General features: G+C 39.6%; 1 protein-coding gene across 1 annotated transcript; it reads left to right on the top strand.

Moving 5' to 3' along the window:
* The first annotated feature begins 14,390 nt into the window (after positions 1 to 14,390).
* On the top strand, positions 14,391 to 15,650 carry LOC110924236. The gene is made up of 5 exons (XM_022168267.1): positions 14,391 to 14,582; positions 14,709 to 14,957; positions 15,049 to 15,126; positions 15,282 to 15,314; positions 15,432 to 15,650. The coding sequence occupies exons 1-5, from the start codon at positions 14,391 to 14,393 to the stop codon at positions 15,648 to 15,650; spliced, it is 771 nt and encodes a 256-aa protein (XP_022023959.1).

Here is a 15,650-nt window from a genome sequence, read left to right as displayed (position 1 = left end):
TAACTCCAACAAGATTGACAGAATATATAAATATGCACATGTGCATAATTTGTCAACATAGGTTATTAAGGTATTTAATGTTTATGTACATGTATATAATGACGCACGTGTGCATATCTTATATGTTGATCATAAATTAATGTTGATACACATGCTCATTGTAGATCACCGATGGAAAAAAATACATGGATTAACAGATGAAAGAGTTAAGCAGTTGTTAGATGAAGAGACGTTGAAGCAATAGAAATGCTGGGGTATGCTCAACAACTGTAAAAAGGAACAGACAATATGATGTTATGGATGTTATATGTGGGTGATTCAAGGACATGAAACTCGTAGTGTTTGTTTTTTTCTTTTTTCTTTTTTTTTTGTTTTTTTTGTTTGGGCAGTAGTAAGTGGATGTAGTAAGTGGCTAACTGATGTGGTGTGGGTATATTTGGTTGACAGTAGTTGTATATGATAAATTATGTATGGATGCACATGTGCATTATTCAAAATAGTAATCATATGTCGATGTATTATGTATATCAAATGATGTATTATGTATATTAAAGCGATGTATATACGTATCAAAGTGGTGCTTGCATGTTGTTAAAAAATATGTATGGGTGCACATGAGCATTATTAGAACACGTATATTGCCCATGTGCATCTTTTTTCCGTATCAAATAACTATGTTAAGTTAAACAGAAAAACATGTATAGGGCACATGTGCATCTTTCTGTCAATACATTAAGTTTGGTAATCCACACGAAAACAACTAAAAAACATAATCAAAATGTAAATTTGATAATCCACATTATGACAACTAAAAAAAACAGAATCAAAATGAATACTGATTGGAATTTGTTTATCGTCATAAATAGTTAATTCAAGAATCATAAATTTGGGTTGGTCTATTTACGACGTCTGGTTGAACATCTAAGAACGATTGTAGGTCGTTATCAACTATAACGTAATCAAAATAAAAGTCTTTGAGGTTGGCAAATTGGGGTTTCACTGTATGTAATATAATGTCTGAATCAGGTTCACCGATAAACATATGTACGTCTCTCGTATGTCTCTGGAATAGTTTTTGAAATCTTCTCTCGTTTGCATCACCCTTATCATCCTATATTTTTCAAATGTATACATAATATAATTGTCAATATAATGCACGTGTGCATAATGTAATTGTAAACATAATGCACACGAGCATTATCATTTTATATATAACGACATTTTTTTAAACATAACAAGATACCATATATTCAAACCATAACTTTAGACATGAACTAGAGAAGTACGCTTACAATAAACATATAAACTCCTATTTTTCTATTACATTCACACCACTGGTGTACCACTCTTCAAACACTAAATTCTCCATTTTGGCTATGACTTTCATCCACAACAGAGTACACTCATTGACTTATTCTAGTCTTCTAGCATTTGAACACTGCACGACTTTGAATACCTTCTCATTTTTGCTCGACCATATGATCCATAATGTAAGCATCACTATGTAGTTGACTACCTTTTTCTTCTTCTTAGAAATATCCAGATTCCAGGAAAAAGAGAGAATATTTGCCACTGTTGAGTAAGAATGTAAATCTTTTACTCCCAGCCATGCTCCGACCATCCACCATAGCGTTTTCGACATCAAACACGGAATGGGAATGTGTTCAACAGTTTCTTGCTCGTATTCGCAAATCGGGCACAATGTGTTGCTAGTCTGAATTACCCCTTTTTCCAGCTCCGTCTTTGTCGATAACCTGCCTTCGAAGCCTTTCCATGCTAACATATTGGCTTTAGGTGTAGCCCAACTGTTCCAGGTCATTACAAAGCCACTCGAAAGGTCCCCGCTTGTGACACACAAATCCTCTCTAACGGTTTTAACATTAAAAGTCGACTTATTTTCCGAGTGCCAACCCCACGCATCTTGACCCGTCCTCATTCTGGTGTCTCTCAGCAGTGCCAAAAGCTGCATAAACTCCACCCATGCCTCCCCGGTTGTCGGCTTGTTCTTCCATTGCCAATCCCACACAGTCACCTCCCCTATTTTTTTTTTGTAGTTGTCCGCCACCCAAGACCATTTGTTTGCTGCCATTCTGCACATAATTGGGTAGTTCTCCGTAAGGCACTTGTCCAGAATCCATAAATCAACGACATAGTCTAATTTTCAACATAATGAACATGTGCATATAATTTAATACAACATCATTTACAGTAAGTAAAATGCACATGTGTATATCATTTAATACACTATCATTTACAAAGTATATACATCATTTACAAGAAACATAATACCTTTAGTCACAAATCGAATGAATTGCAACTCTTGATGTTCTGTATTTGTAGGTTTATTGTGACTGTCAACTGTATTATCAGCAGATGGACCAACAATGTCCGCATCAGATGTATGGGGAGGATTATCAGAGAATGTATGAGGAGGAACATCAGATGTAAATGGTTATGTGGAGGATGCCGTAAACAGAGGATTATCAGAGAATGTATGAGGAGGAACATCAGATGTAAATGGTGATATAGAGGATGCCGTAAACACTGTTTCCGGCTGCCGCCGCCACGAAATCCGGTGAGTTACGTGATCGCCGTCGGCCGCCGTCGTAAACACCGTGCCAACTGCAACCATCGTGAAATACGTAAACACCGGCTATCCATATGCGGTGAAAACCACCGTGCACGACTCCCTGCCACCGTGAAACCGGCGTGAATGCCTCTCAGCCGAGTGTGGAGACCGGAGACCATAAACTAGTGAACTACTGAAACCCTAGAATGGAGACAACAGTGACATAAGGAAAAAAAGGAACGCTAGAAAAAAAATGGAACGCGTGTTTTTTTTTTTTGTATAAACATAATATAATTACAAAAATGCCGTATGTTCACACTAGTTCTCGCGGTTCTCGCAACAAAGGGTGGTTCCTAACGGATCCTTATCCTATATATATATAGGGGGATCCTGCGGAAAGTGTGTTTTTCCTAGAAAGTGTAGCAAGCGATCTAGGCCATCAGATGAGTGTGTTTAATGGTTGAGATCATTTTGGTGACATTTTGGTAATATACGTGTCTTTAAAATAGGCTAATTAAATTCATTGGGGGTAAATGTGTCATTTAAGTTGTTTTAAATAAGGAAATAACCACCAACCATAAAACCACCTCCAAAAATGGCACAATTTTTTTTCTCTCTCTTTCTCTAATCCCTCACATATGAAAACACTAAATCATACAAAAAAATAACGATAAATATGATCTAGATGTGTTCATAGTAGTGTGTTTTAGCGATAAAACACAATGTGACGAACTAGTGACTGACTGCTAAAACACAACATCAAGAATGCCAAAATCACATCAGCCAGTAACTGATAAAACACATTGTGATGAAAAGTAGATAAAATACAAAAGAACATGCCATTCATGAATCATAACTGGTATAAGACATTGTGATGAAACCGGTAATTGATAAAACACAACATCAAGAATGCCAAAAATCATATCAACCAGTAACTGATAAAACACATTGTGATGAAACAGTAATTGAAACCAGTAACTGCTAAAACACATTGTGATGAAACTAGTAACTGATAAAACACAACATCAAGAATGCCAAAATCACATCAACCAGTAAATGATAGAACACATTGTGATGAAACAGTAACTGAAACCAGTAACTGGTAAAACATATTGTGATGAAACCAGTAACTGATAGAACACAACGTGAACCAGTAACTGATAAAACACAACATCAAGAATGCCAAAAATCATATCAACCAGTAACTGATAAAACACATTATGATGAAACACTAACTAAAACCAGTAACTGCTAAAACACATTGTGACGAACCCAGTAACTGATAAAAGACAACGTGAAGATATTGTTAATGATTTGACTTCGTATTTTAAAGTAACTGCCATTTTGAAATCGTAATGATTTGAAATTGTCAAAGAGATATACGTTTCCATAAATACCTGGATAGTTAGTTTAAGATATATAATATTCTAAAATTAAATTATTAATCAATTTACCATCATGCCCTTCTGAATAAAAAAATTAAAAGACACATGTCACCTCCCTATTGCTTCCGAGACTTTTCTAGGAAACTTAGGCTTTCTAGCCAACTCCCTCTCTTTCTCTCCCTCTCTCTCTCTATATATATATATATATTTATATAGGGGATGAATCATAAGAAAACTAGTTTAAATGAGTAAAACCAAAAAACTAACTGAAAAACCCTAAAAAACATAACAATTTTTTTTTTACAATTTTATTATTTATTTTCACAAGTTTTTATATATAAAAAATTTTTCAAAATTTTTTTTTGTACTGCAAATATGCAATAATACGGAAAGCCTAAACCACTTAACCCACCCACACCGACACCCCCAAAAACTTAAACCCCCCACCCCCACCCCCCCCCCCCCAAAGAAAGAAAAAAAAACCTAAATTCACCCTCCTACCAAAAGCCCCCGAAAACCTAAAACTAAAACCTAAACATAAATCCGAAAAAAAACCTAAACCCCCACCCCCCCCCCCCCAAAAAAACCTAAACCTCCCCCCCCCAACCCAAAAACCTAATTCTAATCCAAAACCTCCAAAAAAAACCTAACCGTAAAACCTAAACTAAACTCAAAAGCTAATTTTAAGCATGTAATGCACATATGCAGTACAAGTTTTTCTTTTTTTTTTTTTTTTGAAAATTTTTTTATATATAAAAAATAGAGATTTTTTTATAAAAAATGTAAAAAAAATTGCTATGTTTTAGGCTTTTTTAGTTAGTTTTTTAGTTTTCTCATTTATATGTAGTTTTCTTATGATCCTCTCCCTATATATAGGAGTTGGTTAACGTACAATATTCCTTAACGTACGATGTGTACGAGATGAAATTACGGATGATATAAAACTCAAAAACCCTAATCGCACATGGTGAAAACCATGATCACGCATGTTGAAAACCATAATCACGCATGTTGAAAACCATAATCACACATGTACAGAATCAGATGTTATAAAAACTAATCACGCATGTTATATTTTCACAGCGTACGTTAAGTAAAATTGTACAATACACTTTCACTATATATATGTGTGTGTGTATATGTGAAACCAAACACATCACTCCGCTTTACACGTCACGTTACATAGTGGATGATGCCCCATAAAACCACGTGGCGGGCTGGGGGGTTGGTTGTTCGGGGCCCTATGATGTGCTATGGCCCAAGATGGAGCCCCGTAACTAGCAACTACAAATGGCCTTATAACAATTATGGCTATTTTTTTTTTCATTTAAAATCCACACCGGGTTACATTAAATCTTGTATAAACTAGAAATGGCCAAATAACAATTATGGGTATTTTTTTATCATTTAAAATCCACACTGGGTTACACTAAATCTTATATGACTTGGTTTATAGCATAATGAAATTCTTACATTCTTAAGTTGTTAAGCTTTTAATTACTTTACCTTTGTTTAATATTATCAGCATGCATAATTAAGTGATATAATTGTTATATGTTGAATATGAAAAATAAAATTAAAAGAATATGCATAACAATAATAACTAGTATTAAACACCCCACGTGTCGCGGCGGGGGTGAGCACTAATTTAACACTACTGCCAGCGACCACCGACACCGAAGTTGCGGCGTGTTAATGCGAAGAAATTAAACCGAAACGCAAAACATAGCATAAAATAACTAACTTGATCTAGGACTCGCGCGTTACGATGAACCCGCGTCTATTTTTTCCCGTTTGACAGGTTCATCGTAATCTATATATAATATATATCATTACCACTATACAAACCATGATGCATAGATTACAACAACGCAAATTATATTTATACAAAATTTTGGCTAAATTAATTAGATTATTATAAATAATAATAATTTACAAATAAAACAATTCAACTTTGAATGGATCAAACCAATTGAATATGGTATGATAATGAAACCATTATTTGATTAGGGTACAACCACTTAAGCACAATTTACAACCATACATGCATACAAAACAAATTGAATTTGATAAGGTAATGAAATCATTATTTGTTTAAGATACAAACACTTAAACACAATTTACAACCAAACAATATAAATGTACAATAACACTTTGCAAGACAAACCCTTAATGCACAACCTACTAATACACTTACTAATGTGGAACGGAATCACAATTAAATGGTAGTAATTAAAAGAAGGTCTTATTTTTGTTAGACAAGTGGCTAAAGGATGATCTGTTGTGTAAAAGGTTCTTGTGTTGATTAGTTCTGTTTTAAACATAATGGAAAATATGTAAATAATACCTGATACAGCAAAGAGGTCAGCAGAGAATCCAGACACAGATGCAGCCATGGAGTTCAATATGATAGTCAACTTGATCTAGTTCCCCTTTAGGATGCATGTTCTTGATGGTAGTATCGAGTTATTTAGGGTTGAAGAACTCGTAGTAATGGAGAGAGAGGAGGGACGGATTTGAGTGATGATGTTATGATTGTCTAACCTTAATCCTCTCTAGTAATCTCCTTATATACACTTAAGGAGAAACCCAATTAGTTAATAAGGGTAATATGATTCATCAACCATTACCAACTAATTATATTATAGGCTTTAATATATTTTGATCTATATTATATAAACGATAATGATGGCTCCTTTACTTAAATACATATAAATAAATATTTAATCTTACATCCCGAATATATTCATACTGACTGTTAACAAGAAGGCAGTGGTGGCAGATTGTGTCTCAGCAGCTTCTGGCTCGATCTGCTCTTTGAGGCAAGGGCGGTTCTTTGCTTGGGCTAGACGGGCCTGTAACCCCCCGTCAAAATCGACCCGTTTCAAAATCGGACCCGTTTTAAAAATACGGATCCTAAACTTTAAACCTCGGAAATTTTCGCGAAATAAATAATCGTTGATAAGATATCGTTAATTTAATCCGTTTATAAAAAAAATGGTTATTTATTTCTTCTTATTTTATTTAACCTTATAATCTAAAAGTTTTATATTTTTTTTTTATAAAAATAATAATCCAGTTAGTCTCGTTAGATTTCTAGTTGGAATTAAGGTTATGTGAGTAACCTAGTTAGTTAAATTAATTAAAAGATCTAGATTAATATTTATAGTTTAAATCTAAATTAACAAAGTTAGTAAAAAAATTTATAAGTTTAAAAAGTATAATAATAATATTGATTAATTTAAGTTAAAGGTTAATATATTTTAGTTAAACAAATTAACTATGTTAAAGGAACTCAGTTAGCACAGTTAGTTCAGTTAATGAAACTTCAAGGACTAAACTGTAACTAATAAAACTTAAAAAGAATGAAAAACACCAAAAAGGGCTTCCGCCCGGATTCGAACTCGGATCACTAGGGCTGTGCAACGGTTCAGAACCGGACCGAACCGAACCAAACCGGAACCGAACCGGAACCGTTAATTGCTAAATTTAAGAACCGGAACCGAACCGTATTATAACGGTTCCGGTTTGGTTCCGAACCGGTTAAACGGTTCTCGTGTAAATGGTTCTCGCGGGAACCGGTTGACAATGAAATTCCTAAAATTAACAATTCAATAGAAACAAATCAAACCATTTAAAACATTAACTAAGAGTTGCAACATTCAAAGTTCAAACCAACAAAAATAAAAGTAGCAAAGCAACAATAAAAAATTTCAATCCATAAACAATCTCTAAATAAAACTATTACAACCATCGTGTTGACAATTAAAACAAGCGATACACTATTTATATACACATTTACAATTCGATCAGCATTGATTTGATTATTTTTGTTCAATTTTTATTTTCACATACAGAAAACTATATGTATCAGAAAGCAAACATCTAGAAAGAAAATATATCCAATCATAAAAAAAAGGTCATGTAGAATAGCGTATCTGTTTTTGTAGGGTGTTGATGAACTTGTATGATAACAATTAGGGTTAGGATTGAGAGATGGAGAAGAATTAGAAGATAAAAGATGAGATCATGGAATGAATATAAGAAGAGGAAATAAGAATGAGGATGGTCGTATGATGTTGAAAAACCTATTAATAACATAGGGTTTTAAATATTTATAATCCCAGCTGGTTCTAACGGTTCTTTAAACTGGAACCAAACCGAGAACCGTTTGTACCCAAATCTAAGAATCGGAACCGAACCCTATATCCAAAAACACGGTTTGGATCTAGCGGTTCCGGTTCGGTTCCCCGGTTCTAACGGTTCTGAACCGTATACTGCTCAGCCCTACGGATCACTCAATTCACACACACGCATACTAACAGACCGGACTACCGTCATCGATGTTAAAATCCCGAATCGTTTAACTTATATACGCGATTAAATTGCTGTTTCCTTTTTAAAAACAGTTCCAGCGACAACTTAGTTGCCATTTCCTTCATTTCCTTTTTTTCACTCCCGCTGACTTTCGGTGATTGATTCGATTGCGCGTTTCCATTTTTGAGCTCAATCACGAATCTAGACTTGTTGTAATACATATACGTATCAATCAATCAACTCATTTCCAAATTTACGGGACCGAAACACGTTATAAATACGACACGTTCGGTCCGAGAAACTCACACCATCTTTTCTTCACCACAAGAACATCTCGACACTCTTTTTGGTTCGATAACAAGGCGCCGGAAACTCAAGCACTCGTCGGAGCCTCGCCGGAGGATTGAAGCTCACCACAGACCCGACGCGACCGGAGACTCTCGAAGCGTGGACGCTCAAATCCTCCACTGTTCTTCGGTATATCCTTCTTGATCTTTTGTCTCGGTTGAAATGTTACATTTTTCCGACATAATAACCATTCATACAAAAAAAAAACTGAACTTTGGGTTACAACAGTCTGATGATGTTTATGTTAAGTGAAGGAGATGACATTCTATTCTATTATTACACAAATGAAATAAATATCAAAACAAAATCACAAATCAGAGGCACTCGTCGGAGCCTCACCGGTAGTTCGCGGGTTCGAAACCCGGCACCCTTATTTTTCGCTGCAAAATTGTTGTCTTGTTTTAATCATGCCACCTACTACAATAGATTAATTTCTAACACCCAACACTTATTTTTTTCCTCTAACACTAGACATTTTAATCATCTTTTTTACTTCCATAACATCACATACTTTTAAATTTGTGTTATATTAACAAATTTTGTTTCCAGATAATCTACCTTTTTATAGTTTGTATTGTTAAAAAAAACTGAAGATATTTATATTTCGTATTATTTTAACATAAAATAAAATATATCTATAAATTAAAATGAGGTCTTAAAATAATTACAGATTATATATATATATATATATATATATAATAAAATTATCTAAAAAAAAAAAACAAGACTAGTATTGTTTATTTAAATAAGTCCTCTTTTTTATAATAACCAAAGTAACAAACAAATGATTTTAGACTCTGATGAAACAATGGTTAATCGGGCTGGGTTAACACACTGGTCTCGTCAAGAAGGGTTAATCCCTTCCTCTCGAGGATCGCTGGCTAGATCGTTCGCTGGTTGATCTCCTGCACAAGGAAACAAACCGTGACTCGTAACAAGGAGGATGGGGTGGTGGTGCTCCTTGTTACCACTCTCCGGCGTGAGAATCAGTAATCTGCTTGCTCCTCGTAACAAGTAGATGTTCCCACGTCTCATTCTCTGATCAAGAAATACGCGAGATGCGGTGCCAAGCCGCATCGTCGTCTGTGGTGACTGTTGCTGTTATCCAGCTCCTTTGTATTGATAGAAGTGTTAACTGGATGCGGTGCTAGGCCGCATCGCTGTGAATACTTCCGTTTTCATACACCCGATGCGGTGCCATGCCGCATTACTATACCGTTCTTGTATTCCAGGTAAGTCCTCCATCATTGGGCAGATTGGATTCAACTACTGTGTTCGCGCGTTCCCGCACAGACACAGGTAAGTTGTTAGCTAGTGGGGGTTTTGATAAGGGTAATGGTCACTCGCGGTCGTGCTGACGCGAGATCTGAGACCATACCCCTTCAAGCCCCCCCAGTCTAGTGTTGCTGTCATATGCAAGTTGCATGTGGGAGGAGTACTGGACTATGGTGTCTAGAAAGTAGTTTGGAGTCTGGAGAAGATTCTAGGCCATGTAGATGGTCTTTGCTCTTTGTAAATCAAGCTGGAGATCCGGAAGAGTCATGTGACGCCTCTTCCGTACCGGTGAAAAAGTTTCGTCTGATGCGAAATTCTCAGCCTAGGGTTTTGATATGGTAGCATGGGCTACGTGCGTCTGATCTCATCAGGGTTGGGTGCCACCTGTTGGTGTGTCGAACCAACCTTTAAGATCTTGCTGGATGTGTCCATAAACTTCGAACCAACCTCTGAGATGGTGGTTGAAGATGTGCACAAACTTCGAAACAACCTCTGAGGTGTTGAATTAAGAAGAGAGTGGTCTTCAGCAGTAATTGGACATGTAATGATGATCCCTTTTGTGGGGTGTTCATGTTCTTCCAATTAGCTCTCAAGTAACCGCACGTCCTTTGCGGTTACCTCGTTGCTTGGCATTGTTGGCCAGGTTTGGCTGAACAATGTTGGATACTTGCGTCATTGTTGGCCGTGTTTGGTCGAACAATTTGAATCTGGATAATGGTCAAATAAACATGGTCATAGGCATGGTTATGCCCACCATTGTTTATTATATCCGTCTTACAAGTAGGTCAACAAAGTCATAAGCAGACTTGTTACCGCTGTTCGGCCGCTTGTTGTTCGACGAGACCTCTTTAGGCGAGTGGGAATCTCGTTCGCATATGTTCTTTAGCCACTTTCCTTCACGCTCCAATGCCGAGGAGCTTTCCTTGAAGTAGCTTCGTTCATCTGTGTGATGACTTAGCTGTGGCTCTTCCGTAGCAACCTTTTGTGGGGTGTTCATGTTCTTCCAATTAGCTCTCAAGTAACCGCACGTCCTTTGCGGTTACCTCGTTGCTTGGCATTGTTAGCCACGTTTGGCTGAACAATATTGGATACTTGCGTCATTGTTGGCCGTGTTTGGTCGAACAATTTGAATCTGGATAATGGTCAAATAAAAATGGTCATAGGCATGGTTATGCCCACCATTGTTTATTATATCCGTCTTACAAGTAGGTCAACAAAGTCATAAGCAGACTTGTTACCGCTGTTCGGCCGCTTGTTGTTCGACGAGACCTCTTTAGGCGAGTGGGAATCTCGTTCCCATCTGTTCTTTAGCCACTTTCCTTCACGCTCCAATGCTGAGGAGCTTTCCTTGAAGTAGCTTCGTTCATCTGTGTGATGACTTAGCTGTGACTCTTCCGTAGCAACCATTTGCGGAGCTATGGGTGTGTCCGCAGCGACTCATGAGTGTCTGCGGTTTTGTAACCCAATACTCGCTTGAAACGAGTGTGTTGCTCAGATGTGGCTCTTGAAGGATCAGGAGTCAGGGTTGCTGATGTGCGTTCGCGTACATTCCCCTCCTTCTTTTCGTTGAAGAAGCTGTTTACACACCCTCTGTGGTTGTGAACCGGACAGGAGGGATTTGAAGCTTGAAGAGAATGAAGGCAATGCGGTTTACCTATTCCTGAGATATGGTTCAGTCCAAAGAACAACGCTGGTTCTGAGCATCTGACACACCTGTGCGGGCTCGTGTCTGTCATCTCCGCATATTCCACGTGTGCTCGTGGGTATGTGCAGACATGTTTATACCCCCTTAACTATGGAAAGATATAATTTTTGGCTATTTTGAGGGGTATGTAAAAAAATATGACATGCGGTATGGGTTATGGTGCGGTATACCAGAGAAACCGTATGCCGCTTGTGTTTGGATAATGTTGTCGCTTTTTGTTGCACACGTGGCTGAACGCATGTGTGAGTTGGTGGAAGATGGTGAGATTTCCTGGCATGTGCTGAAACGAAAGGACATTTGCACTGCTCGAGGTCATAAATGCACTGTAGCAGGAGTGTAAACGTCTCTTATGTCAGGCGCGTGTGTGGCCACGCGCGCGTGGTAGTTGTCAGCGGAACCATCGCTGAACACGTGGCACCGCATAATTCGCTCTTTTTGGACATGATGATTTGGTTTCCATGTCGCATTTATTGCGATGAGTATATAAGGGGAAACCGTTCGTGGTTTCCCCTCACTTGTTCAAAATTTCAAAATTTCCCGGCGAGAAAAAAGATTCCTCCGTCTTCTCCGATAAGGTTTTCTGAAATTCCGGTGAGATTGTTTTGAGTTATAGTACTCATATTCTTTTCTTCTACATATCTATGGCTGAACCATCAAATCCACACAATGTGGAGGGTGAAAACCCAGAACAACAGCCGTTGGCGGCGGCTGGTGAAGATGAAGATGATGATGGTGGTGCAATCGGTGGTGGTCTGCCGGTACTGAAGTGGTCAAAGGGTCAATTTAAAACCCTGATGACCAGTATACAAATGGCCGAGGAGTGGGCTGCAACCTACCCACTAGAGGGTGACACTGGTGCCGATGCTCCGACGGGATTTATCACTGTGTGGGCTGAGTTTTTCAACGATGGCAACCTCTGATTGCCTGTGACGGTGTTTGTTGCCGAGGTGTTAGAATATTATCACCTTCACATTTCCCAACTGAGTCCATTCGGGATGTTCCGGATCAGGAACTTCGAGTACACTTTCCGTGCTCTTGGTTTGGACGTTACCATTGAGAATTTTCGACGGTTCTACCAGTTAACGGTAAACACCGGATTCTTTTCCTTTAATCAAGGACATGGGAGCCTGAAGTTGATGACACCTCCCAAGGGTCTGACCCAATGGAAGAGGAAATTTTTCTACATTAAAGCCTGTGCGGTGCATGCCAACATGAGTTAAAGCCTGTGCGGTGCATGCCAACATGACCTTTCGGAACGTGAATGTGGGTGTTACCGCGGAAGATATTCCTGTTGCTACCGCAAGCCCTGTGGATTGGTTCTCTAGGCTGAGACCTATTGAACTTAAGAAACTGGGCAACAATGAACTTTGGGTGTTGCGGATGATGCTAACCAGGCCTGATAGGAGGGCAAGGCCTGTTGTGCTGGAAAAGAGTGGTGGTAAGCATTATCACCCTTGTGCGGTTTTCTTGCTTCCTTTACTTGTTTACTGACTTTGCATTTATTTTTATCAGAGAAAGCTCCTTTGTGGAGGATGTTTGAGCCAAATTTTGAGGGCAAGGTTGAGTTTCTTTCGTGTGGGGAACGCGAAGGTTTTAACTTGGAAATTGTTGGCAATTTCCGCGTTCCCACACGTGATATGCTGAATGCGCCCCTGCCGCAAGGCAAAGGTATAGTCTAAAACTTCCTTTGTTGTTTAAAGTTCACCCCTTGATTTGCGTGCTTGATTTTGTTGAACGCAGGTAATCTCTGGGACTTAGTGAAGTTTGAAGTGAAAACTGTCCTTAAGAAACATGTGGAGAGGAAACAGGTGAAGAAAACCCGCACAGGGTCGCGGTAAGGGAAAATCTGAGGGTTCTGTTGCCCCTCCTTTGGTGTCGCAAGCAGCAGGTATCTCTCGTTCTTGTTACCGCAGATATACCGATTATGTGGTAGTATCTGACACCGTTGAGGGTTTGGGTGTTCCAGGTGGTGGTTCGGTTGCGGGTGGTACTTCTGCGGGTTCGCAGCCTGCTGTTGAGAAGAAGAGAAAACCGGAGGAGAAAACTGCTGGTGCTGGTGAAGTAAAGCGTCGGAAAATACAGACCAAAAGGTCAAGTGGCGCGACGTAAAAGAAACCTGCGGTTACTTCTGGTAAGTGATTTATAACTTTTGCAAGTGTTTGTATGTACAACTTGTTTTCTGATAGTTATTACTTTGTTGTTTTGCAGAACCGCAACAAAGGGACTTCCCCTCTTTGTTTGAGATGCCTTCTTCTCCCCCGCATGACACAGCTGCGGATGTGGGGTGACTAAAGAATCCACCGATCCTTCTGCCAAGGTGGTGCCTGATCCTTCAGTGCAGGCAGAGGAGACTGTGGGGAAAGCTGCGTCCTAGATTTTTGATACTATTGATTCTTCCAACAACCTAATCTCTCCAAATGATGCTGATGATTTGGACTTGAGGTTTTCTGATGCTGGTAAACAAAAATCTGGTGCTGAACCGCAAAAGTCTCCTGTTGCTGAAAAGGTTTCTGGTTCTGCTTCTGGTGGTGCGGGTTATGAAGGGCCTCCAATTCAGCCTGGAGAGTCTGAACTCGAGTATTACTACCGCACCTATACAGATGACCGGGTCGTAGCCTATCATCGTCCCCCTTGGAGTGTTTTGCAGGGGGGTGATGTTTCAAATAACCCTTCTTTTTGCAAGGAAATTTTAGGCGGTGTAGGCACCCCTTTTGAAGTTAACCGAGCTCGCGCCTTGCCGCGTGAGCTCCGATTCAACCAACTCTTTTCCATGTTTGTCGGGAGTTCCATTATGGTGAATGCCATTATGGAGGACTACCAAGCGTTGGGTCGCAGGGAGGAGGAGTCGGTTCGCCTGCGTGTTGAGGCGGAAGAGTTGGTAAGAGCTGCTCGTGCGGGTGCGGAGCAGCATGAAAAAAATAAGGCTGCTTTTGAGAAGCATAAGCTGATCGAGGAGTGGGCTGCAACCGCTGAGCTGAAACAGGTTCGTATTCTTGCCAAGTTACTTTCTGATGAGCGCAAGAGTTGGAACGAAAAACTTTCTGATGAGCGCAAGAGCTGGAAAGTATCTTGGGCCAAACAGAATGAAACATTGTTTCGTGTGCGTCAGGAGTTGATTAATGCTATGGCAGCGAATGCTGCTTTAGGAAAGGAGAAGGCTGCGGCCGAAGCAGTCGCTGTTAATGCCCGGGAGGCAGAGGCCTGGTTAGCAAAGGCGCTTGAAGAGGCCAAAGAGGCGGGCGCCCGTGCTGCAAAGGCTCTTGAAGAGGCCAAGGAGAGGGAGGGACGCGTTTCTAAGGCTCTTGAAGAAGCGAATGCTGATCGCGACCACCTGAACCAGATTGTTGCGAGCCTTCAGGTATGAGTTGCCTTTTTTGTTTGAACTTTCCTTCTGCCTTCTGAGTATGTTTAATAATTTTTGTACAAACTGTGTTTCTTGTTTCTGAAAGGCTGAGGTGCAGACTCGCGAGAACAAGCTTGCGGAGGTTACTACCCGCGCGACTGTAGCTGAAAAGCGGGCTAGCGAGGTTGCTGAGGCTAAAGATAGCCTTACCTCTTCGTTTAACCAGCTTGAGACTGACCGTGAGTGGATGCGGTGTCACGGTATTGCACATGTAAGTATTTGGTGCCTTTGCATTTATTTGGGTTAGCACGTGATAATCTTGTTGCTCTTTTGTCTCAGATTGTTAAGGCTATCCTGAATGCGCCTGAGACTGTAACTGGTATAGACATGATTAAGCAGCGTGCTCGGGATGCTGGCTTTAAAGCTGGTTACAACCGATGCATCGGCCATATAAACATCTTGTCTAAAGGCGGCTACACTGATGAATAGTCCGGGTTTCGTGATGTGAACACCGAAGCGCTTCTTGAGGCGGCTTGTGCATCATTTTACGACACGTCTATCGCTGCGCTTGAGGAGCTTGACAAGTGCCTGGATGCGCCTGACTATGTAGACCGTTTACGGATGTTGTATGCTAATGTTGATGACTCGGATGAGGAAGAGGTTGCTGGTGACGCCAAAGGTGGCGCGGGTACCAGCGGTACAAAGTAG

This window comes from Helianthus annuus, chromosome 17 (assembly GCF_002127325.2).
Source record: "Helianthus annuus cultivar XRQ/B chromosome 17, HanXRQr2.0-SUNRISE, whole genome shotgun sequence".
In the NCBI taxonomy this organism is placed as follows: Eukaryota; Viridiplantae; Streptophyta; class Magnoliopsida; order Asterales; family Asteraceae; genus Helianthus; species Helianthus annuus.
This window is presented reverse-complemented; position numbering and strand designations above follow the sequence as displayed.

Excerpts from the sequence above, each read along its gene's own strand:
- LOC110924236 (XM_022168267.1), top strand. The coding sequence starts at position 14,391 with ATGGTGAATGCCATTATGGAGGACTACCAAGCGTTGGGTCGCAGGGAG. Across the intron at positions 14,583-14,708 it reads CAACCGCTGAGCTGAAACAG|GAGTTGATTAATGCTATGGC; the intron begins GTTCGTATTCTT and ends CGTGTGCGTCAG. Across the intron at positions 15,127-15,281 it reads CTGAAAAGCGGGCTAGCGAG|ATTGTTAAGGCTATCCTGAA; the intron begins GTTGCTGAGGCT and ends CTTTTGTCTCAG.